General features: G+C 48.8%; 1 protein-coding gene across 3 annotated transcripts in view; it reads right to left on the reverse strand.

Annotated features, from left to right (window-relative positions):
• The window catches only part of LOC140731936 (butyrophilin subfamily 1 member A1-like), a 114,479-nt gene extending 96,563 nt beyond the window's left edge, over positions 1-17,916 (reverse strand). For all 3 annotated transcript variants that reach the window (XM_073053937.1, XM_073053938.1, XM_073053936.1), the window contains exons 1-2: positions 12,400-17,916; positions 2,756-2,824 (exon numbers count right to left, since the gene is read on the reverse strand). In XM_073053937.1, the coding sequence (XP_072910038.1) occupies positions 2,756-2,824 (69 nt within the window). In that variant the 5' untranslated portion in view covers positions 12,400-17,916. The remainder of the gene's footprint in view (positions 1-2,755; positions 2,825-12,399) is intronic.
• Positions 17,917-19,559: the final 1,643 nt, after the last annotated feature.

Consider the following 19,559-nt stretch of genomic DNA (forward strand, 5'->3'; position numbering starts at 1 on the left):
TGACTGCCCTTGTCAGTCACAGTTGTATTATTCTACCATTTGAGTATTATTTCAATTTTGGAATACATCTGTCCTGCATCTTCCTCATTTTTCCCAGAAACTCACACCATTGCTACTCTGCTGACATCCCTGCCAGCAGCTCCTTCCAATTTACTTTGGCCAACTCCTCTCTCATTCCACTGTAATTTCCCTTACTCCACTGAAATACTGCTACATCAGATTTTACTTTCTCCCTATCAAATTTCAAGTTGAACTCAATCATATTGTGATCACTGGTTCCTAACGGTTCCTTTACCTTAAGCCCCCTAATCACCTCCGGTTCATTACGTAACACCCGATCCAGTACAGCTGATCCCCTAGTAGGCTCAATGACAAACTGCTCTAAAAAGCCATCTCATAGGCATTCAACAAGCTCTCTCTTCGGATCCATTACCAACCTGATTTTCCCAGTTGACCTGAATGTTAAAATCTCCCATGACAATCATAACATTACCTTTTTGACAAGCTTTTTCTATTTCCCATTGTATTCTGTAGTCCACATCCCAGCTACTTTTGGGATCCCTGTATATAACTTTCATCTGGGTCCTTTAACCCTTGCAATTTCTTAACTCAGCCCACAGGGATTCAACATCTTTCCATCCTATGTCACATCATTCTACTGATTTGATGCCATTCTTTACCAGCAGAGCCACACTACCCACTCTGCCCACCTTCCAATCCCTTTTGATATAACATGTAACCTTGGACATTCAGCTCCCAACTACAGCCATCCTTCAGCCACGGTTCAGTGATGGCCACAACAACATACCTGGCAATTGGTAATAGTGTAGCAAGATCATTCACCTTATTTCTTATACTCCGTAAATTGTGATATAACACTTTGAGTATTGCATTTGCTATCTTTTCGATTCTGTATCCCTAATGCACTGATACTCACCCTGCTGGCTGGAATTTTGTCCTCGCATCTGCCTGCCCTTCCTGACAGTCTAACCGAATGCTATCTTTACTTTTTTTACCATCCATCCTATCCTGAGTACCATAGCTCTTCTGGGGAGGTGGACCTTGCTGCGCCTGTGGGGGGGGGGGGCCTTTTGTAGGTAATTGGGTTTTGCTGTGCCTGTGGAGATGGGGCCTATAGGTAATTGGAGTTTGCTGTGCCTGTGGAGATGGGGCCTATAGGTAATTGGAGTTTGCTGTGCCTGTGGAGATGGGGCCTATAGGTAATTGGAGTTTGCTGTGCCTGTGGAGATGGGGCCTATAGGTAATTGGAGTTTGCTGTGCCTGTGGAGATGGGGCCTATAGGTAATTGGAGTTTGCTGTGCCTGTGGAGATGGGGCCTATAGGTAATTGGAGTTTGCTGTGCCTGTGGAGATGGGGCCTATAGGTAATTGGAGTTTGCTGTGCCTGTGGAGATGGGGCCTATAGGTAATTGGAGTTTGCTGTGCCTGTGGAGATGGGGCCTATAGGTAATTGGAGTTTGCTGTGCCTGTGGAGATGGGGCCTATAGGTAATTGGAGTTTGCTGTGCCTGTGGAGATGGGGCCTATAGGTAATTGGAGTTTGCTGTGCCTGTGGAGATGGGGCCTATAGGTAATTGGAGTTTGCTGTGCCTGTGGAGATGGGGCCTATAGGTAATTGGAGTTTGCTGTGCCTGTGTGGGGGGGGGCGCCTATTGTAGGTAATTGGAGTTTGCTGTTCCTGTGGGGGGGGGCCTTTTGTAGGTAATTGGAGTTTGCTGTGCCTGTGGGGGGGGGGGGGCTTTTGTAGGTAATTGGAGTTTGCTGCGCCTGTGGGGGGGGGGGCGCCTATTGTAGGTAATTGGATCTTGTTGTACATGTGGGGGTGGGGCCTACACAGTAGATAGTTGGATCTTGCTGTGCCTTTGGGTTGCCTACACTGTAGATAAAGATCTTACTGTGCATGTGGGGGGGCCTATTGAAGATAATTGGATCTTGCTGTGCCTGAGAGGATGGGGCTTACACTATATGATATTAGATCTTGCTGTGCCTGTGGGAGGGGCTGACATGTTAGGTAATTGGATCTGCCTGTGTCTGAGGGGGGCCTACACTATAGGTAATTGGATTTTGCTGTGCCTCTCTGTGAGACCCACGGCTACACAGGGTCATTGGATCTTGCTGTGCTTCTCTGTGTGACCCACAGCTACACTGCGGGGAGGTTAGATCTTACTGTGCTGGACAAGGGTGGGGAATTCACAGCAGTTAGGTCTTGCCGTGCCTGTCTGGGATTGAAGGCTACTCTTGAACGTTGCACCTTTCTGCGCCCGTGACGACTCCAGAGGGTTGGACTTGCCACGTCTCTTTTTTGTACAAAATTCCTTTATTACAAATTATACAATATATACAAAACAGTGACTAACACAATTCCTTCACTACAAATAGACAATACACATTACACCAAAATGTTCCCATCTCTATCAATGATGGCATTTACACCCCGCGGAGCCCAACGGTCCCGGAACGCCTCTAAGGTCGCTGTGGACTGTGCATGTTCCTGTTCAATATTCACCCGGGCACGAACATACCCCCTAAACATTGCCAGGCAGTCTTCCTGGGGAGATCCTCCCGCCACCCATTTCCAAGACCCTCGGATGGCTGATTTCGCCAGCCCCAGGAGCAAGTTAACAAGGATATTGCCACTGGCAGTGGCTCTTGATCAGAGAGGGTGGATCCCCTTCGGGAAGGGTGCACGCGTCTCTGGCCTGACCCAAGTAAAGGCAAACTCTGCTGAGCACTCACCTGGCATCCTTTCAGGGTGGAGGTGACAGCCTGCCGCAGAATCGTAACAAATGTCCTGAAGCCCTCCATCTGCAAAACAAACAGCCATCAGGCCCTGTCTGAGCGAGAGTGATCACTCTCCATCCCGGCCGGTGGGTGGTGAGGTGTCCCACTGTTTCAGAGAGGCAGAGGGTGAGGAGTGAGTTCAGGGGCATGATGCTTTCCACTGCAGAGATGTAGAGAGCTAGAGGGTGTTACAGAGACAGGGGCAGACAGGGTAACGGAGACAGAATAGGTAATGGAACCAGAGGGTTTTACAGAGCTGAGGAAGAGTGAGATGGCTGAAGGGGTTTAAAGGGATGGGAAATTGTGTAGGGCCCAGGGACAGGTGGGTTTAGAAAGGAGGGGTGTAGGGGCTGGATGGGATTACAGAGACAGGGAGGGGTGTAGGGATCCAGAGGGTTATAGATGGGATGTTGTATGGGGCAGGGGTTCCAGAGACAGGAAGAGGTGTATGGTGCAGAAGGGGTTACAGAGATGGGAGCAGTTTACAAACTGAGAGGGGTGTAGGGGCCAGAGATTGATACAGTAATAGCCCGGTGTGTCAGTTTTGGAAGGGACTACAGAGAAGGGGAGCTGTGTAAGGTCCAGAGGGGTTAACAGAATCACGGAGGAATGTAGGGTTCACAGTGGTTTACGGAGATGAGGGTACGTGGAGGGGTTACAGAGATGATGAGGAGGTAGGGCAAGAGGTAGGAAGGGACATAGGGTCGAGAGTGGTTTACAGAGACCGAGAACGTAGGATGGGCTGATTGGGTGTACAGGGACGAGGATGGTGAAAGCTCTAGAGGTGTTAGACAGGAAGGGGTGTGGGTATTACAGAGACAGGGATGGTGAAAGGGCTACAGGTGTTAGACAGTCAGGAAAGGGTGTAAGGATTAGCCAGTGTGTTAAAGGTTATGGGGAGAAGGCAGGAAAATGTGTTTGAGAGGGAAATAGAACAGTCATGATGAAATGGAGAAGCAGGCTCGAGGGGCCAAATGGCCTTATTCTACTTGTGTCTTCCAGTCTCATTGATGTAGAGGCCAGAGGGAGTTACAGAGACAAGGCTGGAGGGGCTTGCAGTGACAGGATAGAGGCTGTAGACGGTTACTGAGACAGGAGGGGGTGTAGGGGTTGGGGTGGGGGGGAGGTTTACAGGGCTATGGAGGGGTGTAGGTGCCAGAGGGGTTACAGAAACAGGAAGGGGAGTACGGGTCAGAGAGGATCACAGACTATTTATGTGTTTTCTATCTCCCGTTGTCACTTGCAGCCCACACCCTGGCTACAGTTCAGAGGCCCCTCATCAGGGTCTGTCAACCCTTGCAGTGTGTTAACTCTACCCACAACGATTCTATATCTTCCAATCCCATATCACTTCTTTCTAAGGATTTCATTTCATTTTTTTACCAACAGAGCCACCCCACACCCTCTGCCCACTTGCCTGTCTTTTTGATAGAATGTTTATCCTTGGATGTAAACTCCCAACTATGATCTTCTTTCAGCCACGACTCAGAGAAGCCCACAACATCACACCTGCCAATCTCTAACAGTGCTGCAAGATCATCTACATTATTCCAAATACTGTGTGTATTCAAATATAACTCCTTCAGTCCTATATTCATCACCTTTCTTGATCACTTCAACTCATCCCACGGACTGTAATTTTGCCCCATCACCTGCCTGTCCTTCCTCACAGTTTCACCACACACTATGTTTACTTGTAGACCTCCTGGCCCGTCCTCAGCCCTATCACTCTGTTTCCCATCCCTGCAAATTAGTTTAAACCCTCACCAACAAATCTAGCAAACCTGCCCACAAGCATATTGATACCCCTCGCATTGTACCAAAGAAATCACAATGATCCAGAAATCTGAACTCCTGCACCCTGCATTCATTCCTCAGCCACACATTCATCCTATTCTTACCCTCCCTGACAATGGGATAGGCAGCAATCCAGAGATTACGGCCCTGGAGGTCCTGTTTCTCAGCTTTCTACCTAAATCCCTATATTCTCTCTTCAGGATCTCCTCCCTTTTCCTACCATATCATTGGTACCAATATGTACTATGACATCCAGCTGTTCACCTTCCCCCTTTAGAAAGCTGTGGACCCAATCCAAGATGTTGTTGACCTGGGGGCAGCATACCATCTGGGTGACTCTTTCACGTCCACAGAACCTGTTTTCTGCTCCACTGATTGTGGAATCCCCTATCACTACTGCATCCCTCTTCTTACCCCCTCCCCTTGCCCTTCTGAGCCACAGGGAGCTGCTCTCTGTGGCTTCCTCCCGGTAGGTCACTCCCCCCCAAAAGTATCCAAAGTGGTATACATTATTGAGGGGAATGTCCATCCCTCCACTAGCCTGTTGGTCACCCTCGGAGAGGGGTGTAGCACCTTCTTAGCCTCCCCTCCCCCAAATCAGGGTCAGAAGAAGCCATGGGAGTAGCTCTAATCATACTTTCCTGTAATGCCATGGGCTCTTAACTTGGTAAGCAACCTCATATGTGGCACATGACATGAACCTTTTGAGTCTTGAAGATACCAGAGGAGAGAAGCCAATAACTAGGATCATGGATGGTCCACTGACTATGGAAGCAGATGTGTAAGGCATCAGGGCCAGATTGCATCGTTACAGAAATGATTCAAGCACTGGAAGGGTTTGGATTGAAAGGTTGATAGTTTGCTGAATTAAATGAGCAAGTCAGGGTTTACTGCCAAAAAACCCCAGAGCAATTTGAATGTGTTATGCCCACAGTCAGATGGATGAGTCAAGATGAAACCAGAGATTGCACAAGAGCAGTGTGGCTTCACCAAAGGTAGTGGAATACAAGATGCAATCCTCATCCATCAAATGATTTGTGAGGTTCAAAATGTTCATCAATTACATTAAAGCTTTTGATAAGCTGAGATATGAAGAGCTTATAAGAATCCTTCAGCACTTGGAGTGAACTATTCAACATCTACAGCAAGAAGGTTCAAAGAGAAACCAGCAGTATTCCAGGCAAGATCACAGGTGGATATAATCTGAACAACCTCCAATACAGTGCTGATCGCTACTTCTAACGAGAAGCTTCAAGAAATACCGGTTGAAGTTGTCAAATGAAGTGTCAAGAGAGGATTGACCATCTCTCGCAAGCAGACCCAATGCGTGGCTGTCACAAAGAAGAAAGAAAAGCATAATGCGAACTGAGAGAGGGCAGCCAAACACTTAAAGGAACAAGGAAGTTCAGTTAGTTAGGGAGCACGATGACATCTGGCAGTAGAGCTGATGCTGAAATTAGAAAGGATGAAATCGCTAAATGCATGGTACAAAACTCAGACTGTTGTGCTGCTACGTTCATTCCACCCTAATGTATGGAACTGAATGTTGGACAATATCAAAGCAAAATGAGGGAAGACTCGAAGCTGAAGAAATATGGTTTTTGAGAAGAATGATGAAAATACGTGGAAGGGCAGAGTAACAAAAGCCGGAATAAGGAGAGAGCCGGCATCATCAATCAGGAAGCAACAGCCGGAATTTCTGGGACAGGTACTAAGGAAAGAGAATCTCGAACATCTTGCAGTGTCGGGGAAAAATGATGGAAGAAGTGCACAACACTCATGAATTGCCTTGAGGGATGACAGGCAAATGCTATGAAGAACTCATTAGAACTTCTCAGATTGAAAAGAGATGGAAGACCATGAGTGCCCATGTCATACAACAATCACCCAGATAACTGCCTCCTGCAACTTAGGGGCTACAGGGAGGTAGTCACCCTGTCTATCACCTCTTTGTTTTCCTGAATGAACCAAAGGTCATCAAGCAGCAGTTTCAGTTCCCTCACGCAAAAGCTGCAGCTTGATACACTTCGTGCAGATGTGACGTCTCCCAGAGTTCCCATTCATCACGCAAGGAACACACTACAAAATCTGGACCCATTCTAGCTACATACTAATAAAAAGAAAACATACCAGAAACTTGCTTACTTAAAAACTCCACCTGAGCTGGCCCAAACCTACTCCCATCTAAGCCTGTTGAGCCAAAGCCTAGCCACTCTAACACAGTCCACTCCACTTACACATCCCTGCTTGCACTGCTAGCAGCCACCAGAAAGAGCTGCAAGCACCAGACACCCTTTATCACCCACCACCAAACGAACGCTTAAGCCGATTGAAGCCCATTGGCTCGTTGAAGAAGGTTACCGATGGGTTAAGAGAGGAGAGGGTAACAGAGAACAGGGAGTGCTTTAGGGTCTGGAGGGGGTTACAGAGACAGGGAGAGATGTAAGAGAGGGGAGGGTAACAGAGATGGGGAGTGCTTTAGGGTTCAGAGAGGATTTACAGAAACAGGGAGAGGTGTAGGGGCTGAGTCGACTGCAGAGAAATAGAGGGATGTAGCTACTGAAGAAAGGTGTAGGGTCCATAGGGGGTTAAAGAGACAGGAAGGGGTGTAGGATTGTTGTGGACATGGAGAGGGTTACAGAGACAGGAATGGGTGTAGGATTGGGTTGGAGGTGGAGGAGATTACAGAGACAGGAAGGGATGTAGGATTGGGGTGGGGGTGGAGGAGATTACAGAGACAGGAAGGGTTGTAGGATTGGGGTGGAGGGGGTTACAGAGGAATGGGTGTAGGATTGGGTTGGAGGTGGAGGAGGTTACAGAGACAGGAAGGGGTGTAGTATTGGGTTGGAGGGGGTTACAGAGACAGGAAAGGGTGTAGCATTGGGGTGGGGGTCGAAGGGGTTACAGAGAAAAGAATGTGTGTAGGATTGGGATGGGGTTGGAGGGGGTTACAGAGACAGGAAGGGTTGTAGTATTGGGTTGGAGGGGGTTACAGAGACAGGAATGGGTGTATGATTGGGTTGGAGGGGGTTACAGAGACAGGAAGGGGTGTAGGATTGGATTGGAGGGGGTTACAGAGACAGGAAGGGGTGTAGGATTGGATTGGAGGGGATACAGAGAAAGGAAGGGGTGTAGGATTGGATTGGAGGTGGAGGAGATTACAGAGACAGGAAGGGACGTAGGATTGGGGTGGGGGTGGAGGAGATTACAGAGACAGGAAGGGTTGTAGGATTGGATTGGAGGGGGTTACAGAGACAGGAAGGGGTGTAGGATTGGATTGGAGGGGATACAGAGACAGGAAGGGGTGTAGGATTGGGTTGGAGGGGGTTACAGAGACAGGAAGGGGTGTAGGATTGGATTGGAGGGGATACAGAGACAGGAAGGGGTGTAGGATTGGGTTGGAGGGGGTTACAGAGACAGGAAGGGGTGTAGGATTGGATTGGAGGGGATACAGAGACAGGAAGGGGTGTAGGATTGGATTGGAGGGGATACAGAGACAGGAAGGGGTGTAGGATTGGGGTGGGGGTGGAGGAGATTACAGAGACAGGAAGGGTTGTAGGATTGGGGTGGAGGGGTTGCAGAGACAGGAAGGGGTGTAGGATTGGTGTGGAGGTGGAGGAGATTACAGAGACAGGAAGGGGTGTAGCGTTGGGGTGGGGGTCGTAGGGGTTACAGAGAAAAGAATGTGTGTAGGATTGGGATGGGGTTGGAGGGGGTTACAGAGACAGGAAGGGTTGTAGTTTTGGGTTGGAGGGGGTTACAGAGACAGGAAGGGGTGTAGTATTGGGTTGGAGGGGGTTTCAGAGACAGGAGGGGGTTTCAGAGACAGGAAGGGGTGTAGGATTGGGTTGGAGGGGGTTACAGAGACAGGAAGGGGTGTAGTATTGGATTGGAGGGGATACAGAGACAGGAAGGGGTGTAGGATTGGGGTGGAGGTGGAGGAGATTACAGAGACAGGAAGGGCTGTAGGATTGGGGCGGAGGGGATACAGAGACAGGAAGGGGTGTAGGATTGGGGTGGAGGTGGAGGAGATTACAGAGACAGGAAGGGTTGTAGGATTGGGGTGGAGGGGGTTACAGAGGAAGGGGTGTAGGATTGGGTTGGAGGTGGAGGAGGTTACAGAGACAGGAAGGGGTGTAGTATTGGGTTGGAGGGGGTTACAGAGACAGGAAGGGGTGTAGCATTGGGGTGGGGGTCGAAGGGGTTACAGAGAAAAGAATGTGTGTAGGATTGGGATGGGGTTGGAGGGGGTTACAGAGACAGAAAGGGTTGTAGTATTGGGTTGGAGGGGGTTACAGAGACAGGAAGGGGTGTAGGATTGGGTTGGAGGGGGTTACAGAGACAGGAACGGGTGTAGGATTGGGTTAGAAGGGGTTACCGAGAAAGAAACGGGTGTAGGATTGGGGTGGGGATGGAGGGGGTTACAGAGACAGGAACGGGTGTAGGATTGGGGTGGGGCCAGAGTGAGCTACAGAGACAGGAAGGAGTGTTGGTATGGAGAGGGACTGGGGTGTTTACAGAGAGAGTGCAACATGTAGGGAAGAGGGGCTTCCACAGACAGGGAGGGGTGTGGAACCTAGTGCAGCTGGTTACAGAGATGCAGTGGTGGGTATGGGATGGAGGGGTATGGAGACTCGATGGTGTACAGGGGCTGGTTGGGGTTATGGGTTTGGAAGGGTTTATGGGGACCTGGTGGTGTGTATTGGCTAGACGGGGCTATGGGGAGGTTGGGAGTTTATGGGGATGGAGGGGATTATGGGGACATGATCGTGTGTATTGACTAGAGGGGGTTATGGGGATGAAGGGGGTTATAGGGATGAAGAGTGTTATGGAGACATGATGGTGTGTATTGGTAAATCAGGGTTTATGGAGAGGCAGGGGTGTGTAGTGGCCGGAGGTGTTTACAACGATGCATTGGAGTGTAGAGACCGGAGGGGGTCATTCACAACTGCTTGATCAATATGACCCAGACATTTCTCAGACATCTGGGGTGTTGTCTCTCTCTGGGACAGGCGGTACCAAGACCCCTGCATTGTTAGTGACAGCAGACCGCTGCCTTCTGGACTGTGGTGGTGAAAGGAGGCATTGGGAATGTCCTCCACCCATGCTGTGGTTGTGTGTTCGGTATTAATTTCCAGAATGTCCCTGGACCCCATCAGCTGAGGCAGCACGTGTGCTCTTGAGACAGCTGTCTCTTTTATCAAGAGTGGCAGAGTACAAGAGCGGTCAGCACATTGCCTTTCGGTACCAATGACCCGGGTTTAATTCTGGCTGCTGTCCATAGGGAGTTTGTACGTTCTCCCCATGGCTGTGCCGGTTTCCTCCGAGTGCTTCGGTTTCCGCCCACAGTCCAAAGACGTGGTGGTTGGTAACTGAATCGGTCATCGTGATTGTCCTGTGATTAGCGAGGGTCATTGAAGGGTTGCTGGGCCGTCTGGCTTGGACCAGTAAGTCTATTCCATGCTGCATCTCAGTAAAATAAAAAAGTTCTGAACGGTCCATATAATTTTTATATTCCTTAGAATATTTTTATGTGTTGCACTGTTGTGCAACCAGAAAAGAACAAATTTCACAAGCTGTAATAAACCTGACTGCAGCTCTGAAGCAGATTCCGTAACGCCACGGTTTCACGTCAGAGCTACTGAACCCTGTGCAGTTCATTTCGCAGTCTCCGTTCATTGTTAATCCCAGCGCATTTTTGTGATTCAAATTCAATTTTCTCTTTGCATGAAGTAGTGCCTTGTGCTTTATAGTCATCCAATGGTATTTTATCTGAATAAAAACTAGTACCCACCCACAAATGAGTAATTTATAAACTGAACCAGTGCACACCCATTGGAGGGGATTTATTTTCAGCTGCTTGGGGGATGGCGGTTCAGAAGCACCTATGGCTGGAGAAGTTGAGGGAAGTTATTCATATTATTTGGAGATTCAGCACGGTAATAGGCCAGTGTGTCGGATTACATGCGTGTGACTAGTTAACATTCACCTGTTTGTCTCTGGTGTGTGGGAAACCCACATGGAGGGTGAGAGAATCTCCTCGTAGCAGGGTGTCCAGCCAGTTAATGGTCAGGGTACACGGAATAAAAGAGGCTGGGAGCCTCCGGCTGATATTGAACAGTTTCAATATAATTTAAATTTGAAATTCAGAAAAGGGCCAGCGAAGTGTGTTGGTTGGTACTTGGAGGTTGAAGTAAGCTGAAGAACCAGTGTTGCTTCTGATGGCCACTGTTCTGTTGCATTGTAGCTGCCTCCCACAGCCAAAGCAGAAACAGTGGGTTTGACAGCTCGTCACCATCTAACCCTCAGCATCCTTAGATTGCTGATTGGTCAGGACATGAAAGTACACGGGGAGAAGGCAGGACATTGGGCTGAGAGGAAAATTGGAGCAGACTCGATGGGCCAAATGGCCTCATTCTGCTCCGAGATCCTGTGGCCTCTGTGACGTGTTGTTCCGAGGGGCTCACGCGATCCCATCCCGGGCCACGAGAGAAGGAGGAGGGACCCTGTCCATGGCCACTCCATCAGGGATGACCCCTCCACCCCATCTCTCACATCAGTCTGTCAATGTGGTTCATTTAGAGATGCAAGCAGAACTCTGTGCTGTGCCCAGCATCCCACCCATTAAACCCACGCCTAATCACAGACTAGCCCAGGGTTAAAGCACGGGACAATTTCCAATGACACTCTGGCTGGTACGTCTGAATGGATTGAACCACCACTGGACCGCTGACCCATGAGCAGCTTCCCTCCTTTACATCCACCCCATCCGCACATTCCCTGTCCCTGTCCCTGTCCCGGTTCCACTGAGAGTTAGCAGGGAGCAGGCACCCCACATCAATCCTACTCCCAACCCGACACCTACTGCTCCTCACTTGCCCCCGTCCCCACCCCCACCCCTGGCCAGTACCCTCATCATGGCAACTTGGTTTCGGTTCTGACTGCTCGCCCTCGCCTGCAAACCACTTGGAGCTCATCTCCTCGAGGGGACAGGCCCGGGCCTGTCCTCTTAGCAAAGCACCCGCCCTCCCTCTCTTCCTTCACTCCCCAGAACAGGCCTGATGCTCAGCGCCCCTAACACATACCCTCGACACCACCAGTCGGGAGCTCGAAGGCCAATTGGCCCCATACACCTGATGCCTCTTTCGGTCTGACCACATCAGACTCAGGAGAAGATGCAGCCTGAAGACACACACTCAGAGATTCAGGAACAGCTTCATCCCCTCCACCATCTGATTTCTGAGTGGGCAATCAACCCATGAGCCTCTCATTACTTTTATTTTCCCTGTTTCCACTGTTCGTTTCCTTTAACACTTACAGTAATTCAGTTTTTATTATTCTGTGTTGAAATGTGATGCTGCCACAGAACAAGACATTTCACAACATATGCCCGTGATTCTGATCTTAATTTCTGATTCACTGCCATTGTCTCTCTTGAGCCCCAGGTCGCTCAAATCATCTCACACCCGCAAGCTTCTCTATCACTGTCATGAGCGAACCCCGCGGGATTCTAGGTCCCGTAGGGAGGAATTCCAGAGATTCACCCTCCCCCACCCCAGGTGCTCTGTCTCAAACACGGAACAACCACAGATTTGAAAACATCCCCAGGCAGGGGAAAACGTCCCACTCCTTCAAGAAGGCCTCCTCCTGCAGGAGGTGGCCAGGCCTGTTTGTCCCAGGGAGAGGGAAAGGATGCGGAGGTGGCTGGTAATCCCAAAACTAGGCTGGTTCAGTCAGCAGCTGCCTTCCCGCCTGCCGTTTAAAATCCCTGTCCAGTCTTGTCCCAGGCACCACAAGCTTACCTTGCTTATCGGAATGCAGCTAAACCTTGGAACGAGTGTCAGGTGGAAGCAGGTCTATGGGAGGAGACGGACGAAAGTCTTTCTAGTGATGTTGTGTCCTCGGTTGGATGTGAATGAATGTCTCTCTCTCTCTCTCTCGGGTGACACAGGATATAGAGAGGCTGACATCAGGAAGTAGAGAGAGCAGTGATCCTGTGGCAAGCTGCTGTCAATCACTTCCTGTTGTTTGTTGCTGGAATACGGATGGCGAGAAAGCTTTTGGCCGCATGTGAGAGAAAGTCACCTCATAGACTCCGTGTGTGAAGAAAGTTTTCTGAACTTGACCAGCAAAGTGCAGATGGAGTTTGCAAAGGGAAATGGAGGAGTTTCAGACTCAAGGGTTAATGTTCGCCGTATACTTGTTTTATTTAACAGTCATAATACTTTCCCGTAAGTGCAGTTCCTCCTCCGCCTTGCTGCTCTCTTAGCTGAGGGGACTTTACCTACAGTTAGTCATAGAAAAGCACAGTACACAAGCAGGCTCATCTAGTCTGTGCTGGACTGTTAATCTGCCGACTCCCATTGACCTGCAGCTGGGCTATAGCCCTCCATAACCCTTCCATCCAAATCACTCTTGAATGTTGAAATCGAACCCATATCCACCATTTCCACTGGCAGCTCGTTCCACAGTCTTACCACCCTCTGAGTGAACAAGTTTCCCCTCATATTCCCCTTAAACTATTCACCTTTCACCCTTAACCCATGACCTCTAATTCTACTCTCAGCCTGCTTCAGTGGGAGAAAGCCTATTTGCATTTACCCGATGGATTCCACTGAAAATGTTGCATAGCTCTATCGTCTCCACTCTCTCCTATGCTCCAGGGAATAAAGTCCTAACCTATTCAACCTTTCTCCATAACTCAGGTCCTCAAGTCCCAGCAACATCCTTGTAAATTTTCTGTGTGCTCTTTCAATTTTATTGACATCTTTCCTGTAGGTAGGTGACCAGAACTGGATTCCAGTTAATTGGGCCATTAGTTAATCAGGGCAGACAACACTTAAACAACCCTTATTTGGGACAACACTTAAAGAACAGAAACTAGGCAGGATTCTCTACCTTTGTTTGGGACAGTATGCCACTTAATTGGGACAGCAGTCTATTGCCAAACACTTTCTAACATGTAGCAATCGTGTGCACTTGTGTGGCAGTTAGACCCTACCCTGTGGCTAGAGTGAGCAGTTTCTAAATAGCGTCAGTTGTATGTGCTTGCGTTCAAAAAGCAGCATTTTCTGTCACTGATAGCTGGGGGGAAATAAGCCATAATTCAGAATTCAGAACCGTTTCGTTCACTGTGGTTTCAAGCATTCAGGCTTAGAGATACCAGAAATGGCCCAGTGTAAATGAAACACTACTTCAAAAAGTTAGGAATTACAATGAGTTTGAAGGTATCGACAATCATCTTGAATGTTACAACGAAAATGAAGATTGGAGGATGCAACTGTCAACAGCATTGTTTGAAGGCAGTCCATTGTCTGCACTGATTTAGATCATTTACACAGTTTTAGAGTACAATAGTAATGTAGATAGTGTTCCAATTTGTTCAGTATCTTATGTAAATATATTATCTGTTACTCATGTAAACAGTAGATTGTCTTTTTTGCAACTTTTTAACTATTTCCATAAAACTTTGGCTAATTTGGGCCAAAATGTACCAGTCCTGATGTATTCTAATTAACCAGAATCCACTGTATGTCCAGGGACTTGGCCTCCACCTCCACTCTATCTGTGTCCTCTGGCCCTAGACTGCTCCAGTATAGGAAACATCCTCTCCACATCCACTCTATCTGTGTCCTCTGGCCCTAGACTGCTCCAGTATAGGAAACATCCTCTCCACATCCACTCTATCTGTGTCCTCTGGCCCTAGACTGCTCCAGTATAGGAAACATCCTCTCCACATCCACTCTATCTGTGTCCTCTGGCCCTAGACTGCCCCACTATAGGAAACATCCTCTCCACATCCACTCTATCTGTGCCCTCTGATCCTAGACTCCCCCACTATAGGAAACATCCTCTCCACCTCCACTCTATCTGTGCCCTCTGATCCTAGACTGCCCCATTACAGGAAACATCCTCTCCACATCCACTCTATCTGTGCCCTCTGGCCCTAGACTCCCCCACTATAGGAAACATCCTCTCCACATCCACTCTATCTGTGTTCTCTGGCCCTAGACTGCCCCATTACAGGAAACATCCTCTCCACATCCACTCTATCTGTGCCCTCTGGCCCTAGACTCCCCCACTATAGGAAACATCCTCTCCACATCCACTCTATCTGTGCCCTCTGGCCCTAGACTGCCCCACTATAGGAAACATCCTCTCCACATCCACTCTATCTGTGCCCTCTGGCCCTAGACTGCCCCACTATAGGAAACATCCTCTCCACATCCACTCTATCTGTGCCCTCTGGCCCTAGACTGCCCCACTATAGGAAACATCCTCTCCACATCCACTCTATCTGTGCCCTCTGGCCCTAGACTGCCCCACTATAGGAAACATCCTCTCCACATCCACTCTATCTGTGCCCTCTGGCCCTAGACTGCCCCACTATAGGAAACATCCTCTCCACATCCACTCTATCTGTGCCCTCTGATCCTAGACTCCCCCACTATAGGAAACATCCTCTCCACCTCCACTCTATCTGTGCCCTCTGATCCTAGACTGCCCCATTACAGGAAACATCCTCTCCACATCCACTCTATCTGTGCCCTCTGGCCCTAGACTCCCCCACTATAGGAAACATCCTCTCCACATCCACTCTATCTGTGTTCTCTGGCCCTAGACTGCCCCATTACAGGAAACATCCTCTCCACATCCACTCTATCTGTGCCCTCTGGCCCTAGACTCCCCCACTATAGGAAACATCCTCTCCACATCCACTCTATCTGTGCCCTCTGGCCCTAGACTGCCCCACTATAGGAAACATCCTCTCCACATCCACTCTATCTGTGCCCTCTGGCCCTAGACTGCCCCACTATAGGAAACATCCTCTCCACATCCACTCTACCTTAGGCTTCAATGAGATCTCTCCCCCACCCCACCCCATTCTTCTAGACTCAGGCAATTACAGGCCCAGAGCCATTAAACTATTCTCATAAATTAATCTCTTCGGCTACCTCTTTCAAAACCCTGGGGTTGTAGTCCATCTGGTCCAGGTGACTTATCCACCTTCAGATCTTTCAGCTTCCCTGCCACCTTCTCCCTAATAATAGCAGCTACACTCACCCCTGCCCCCGACATCTCCATTTTCTAGCACACTGCTAGTGTCTTCCACAGTGAAGAATGACACAAAATATTTATTAAAATTGTCATTTTTTTGTCCCCCATTACTATCTCTCCAGCTTCATTTTCCAATGGTCTGATATCCACTCGCATCTTTCTTATTTATCTGAAAAAAACCTTTTCTCCTCTTTGATATTATTGGCTATTATTATTTAATCTTTTCTCTCCTTACAGCTTTTTCAGTTGCCTTCTCTTGGTTTTTGAAAACATCAACTTCCCATGAATTTTCTGATATTATAGCCTCTCTCTTCCTTTTATGCTGCCTTTGACTTCCCTTGTCAGCCTCAGTTTTGTCATCCTTCAGAAAGCTTCTCTTTTGGGATGTATATATCCCGTGGCTTCCAAATTGCTCCTGGAAACTCTAGCCCTTGCTTTTCTGCCGTCATCCCAGCTAGTGTTCTCTTCCAATCAACTTTGGCCTGCTCCTTTCTCTTGCCTCTGTAATTCCGTTTACTACAACGTAATACTGATACACCTAATTTTAGCTTCTCCTTCTCAAACTGCAGGGTGAATTCTACCACGGATGATCACTGTATTCCCAGGGTTCCTTTACCCTGCAGTGATTCATCCAAGCAACCCAACGCTGTTGCCTCTTCCCTTGTGGACTCAACCACAAGCTGCTGTAAAAACCCATCTCATAGACATTCTATGAATTCCCCCTCTTGAGATCCAGCACCAACCTAATTTTCCCAATCTACCTGCAAATTGAAATCCCCACCACTATCATAATGTTGCCCTTTTTACATCTTCTCTATCTCCCGTTGTAATTTGTAGCCCATATCCTGGCTACTGTCCTGCATATAACTCCTATCAGGGTCTTTTTACCCCATGCAGTGTCTTAATTCTATCCACAAGGACTCTACATCTCCCCATCCTGTGTCACCTCTTTCTAAGAATTTGATTTAATTTTCGTGTTTTACCAACAGAGCCACACTGCCCTTCTGCCTGCTTGCCTGTCCTTTGATACAATATACCGGTACATCCTTGCAGGCTAGGCTCCCAGCAGTGATCTTCTTTCAACCATGAGTCAGTGATGCCCACAACATCATACTTGCCAATTATCAAATTTCATTCCCAGATCACTTTGTTCTACCACACTCCTCAGAACCCTACTATTCACTGTGTAAGACCCACCCTGTTTGATCCTACCGAAGTGCAACACTTCACACTTGTTTGCATTAAATTCCATCTGCACTTTTTAGCCCATTTTCTAGCTGATGCAGATCCCTCGGCAAGCCATGTTAGCTTATTTTGCTGTCCACTACACCCCCAATCTTGGTGTCAACTGCAAACTTGCTGATCCAGTTAACCACATTATCATTCAGATTGTTGATAGAGATGACAAACAACAACAGACGTGGCACTGATCCCTGCGGCACTCCACTGGTCACAGGCTTCCAGTCAGAGAGGCAATCATCTACTACCACTCTCTGGTGTCTCCAATGCCAAAAACAATTTACTGCCTCATCTTGAAAGCCAAAAAATTGTACTTTCTTGAGCAACCTCTCATACAGGACTTTGTTAAAAGCCTTGTGAAAGTCCACATAGACAATATCCACTGCCTTGCCTTCATCAGCTTTCCAGGTAACATCCTCAAAATACTCTATAAGATTGGTTAGAAACAACCTACCATGCACAAAGCCATCTTGACTATCTCTAATCAGACCCTGTCTGTCCAAATACTTACATATCCAGGCCCTTGGAACACTTTACAATAACTGATGTCAGGCTCACCAGCCTAGAACTTCCCAGCCTTTCCCAGAACTTTAAAGCCTTTCTTCAACAAGGGAGCACCATTGGCCAACCTCTGGCACCTCACCTGCGGTTAAGGAAGTTTGAAACATCTCTACTAGACCCCTGCAGTTTCTGCACTAGCCTCCATAGGGGCCAAGGGAACACCTTGTCAGGCTTTGGGTATTTAGCAACCCAACCGAACTTGCGGAGCAGCCTGGCACTTTGAAATCTCCAGGTGCGGGCTGGAAGCAGTGCGGCTTCAGGGTGCGGCCTTGCTGAAGTCCCAGTATATCTCTGACTCCCTGATTATCACTGACTGGAGCACTACGAGAGACTGAAACATCAGAACAGCAGAGAATGCTGCAGCTGAAAGAAGGTACTTAGGCAATCTCTCTCCGTCCCGATGGTGAGCGAAAGGCTGCTGGTCCTCGATGCTGCAGACTGCAGTGAGCTGTTACTCTCCCCTTTCGTTTGCTGCCGGATTGATACCATCCCCCTCCCTCACTAATGACAGAGAGTCAACGTGTTGGGATGGACTCTAGATCAAGGTCTCCGAGGGCTGTGCTATTAACTGGGTGGTGGAGGTTGGTGCTTTTCCTGGAGCAAGTGTGGGGGTGGGGTGGGAGAGCTTGTGCATGGGAGGGGAAGAGGGAGGCCTTTGGGGTTCTAATGTTTTCTGTCATTCATTCTTTGTTTTTTCTGTTTGGTGGATGTCCGTGAAGAGTAAGAATTCCAGGCTGTGTATTGTAATTCACTGATATTAAGTTGAACCATCAATTTGCCTCGACGGTAAACACCTCCCCCTCCTCTGTACAGTCCATGACCTCTCTGCTGCCTGCCTCACGTCTGTAAACTCTGTGTCCATCCCCTGACAGTGAATACATATCTATTTAAGATCTCCTCCATATCTTTTGGCTCCATGTATAGGTGACCACAGTAATCTTCCAGAGGATCAATTTAGGTTATTTATTTATTTCACATGAACAGTATGATTATCTCCCTCCACCATGGGGCTTTCTCTGCGGTTGGAACTTCATCCATAGTTAGACTTCTACTTATTGCAGTGGTACAGCTCAGTCACCTCCCTCTGCTGTGGGACTCTTCTCGCAGAGGGCACATCATCCAGTGTTTGATCTCTCTACCGTGGGGCTGTGTCTACACAGGGGAGTAGCCACTGTTCGACCTCTCTCCACCATGGGGCTGTCTCTGTGGTGGAGCATTTATCCATTGTTAGGCCTCCTCCGCCATGGGACCTTCTCTGCTGTGGAGATCTGCTTTCACTGCGAATCCTTGAAACACCCTCCCCAGCCACACTCTCAAATCAAGATCCAGACAAGACTGCCCTCTGACCTGCACTGTGGGGACCATTTTCACCATGGGTTTACCTCCGCTGTGGGGACCATTTGCACTGTGGGATTACCTCCACTGTGGGGACCATTTGCACCATGGGTTTACCTCCACTGTGGGGACCATTTGCACCATGGGATTGCCTCCACTGTGGGGACCATTTGCACTGTGGGATTACCTCCACTCTGGGGACCATTTGCACTGTAGGATTACCTCCACCATGTGCCCCTCCCCTGCTGTACGGATATGTGGCCATCACAGCCATCAGTCACGATGCAGAAACCAGACCACCGACCAAGATCTCCTGCTTCACAGGGTGGATCCACGGACCCCCGCCCATTCACACTATGCCAATTACCCTCCCCCCATTGTGGAGATACCCTATTCACCTCAGTGTACACAGTTCCCCCTGCACTATGAAGGCACTCGCACCCTCCATCACTGTGGAGACCATCACCTCTACAGAGACAAAAGTCTACCACGCAGAAACCTTCCTCCACCGTGAAGGCACATCTCTGTAAGGGGAACACCCCCTCTGCTGCGGAGATACCCTTGTCACCATGGAGATACACTGCTCTGCTGTGAAAATGCCCTCCTATGTTGTGGAGAGTAACTCTTCCACCATGGAGACATCCTCTGCCAGGGGACCTCTCCATGGTAGCATGGACAAAGCTCTCACACCACAAAGTCCAGCCTTGACCCCTCATCCAGGATTACTGGCAGGTGGTGAGATGGCACAGGCTGGTCCGACATCAGAGGC

The sequence above is a fragment of the Hemitrygon akajei genome, chromosome 8 (assembly GCF_048418815.1).
Source record: "Hemitrygon akajei chromosome 8, sHemAka1.3, whole genome shotgun sequence".
Lineage (NCBI taxonomy): Eukaryota > Metazoa > Chordata > Chondrichthyes > Myliobatiformes > Dasyatidae > Hemitrygon > Hemitrygon akajei.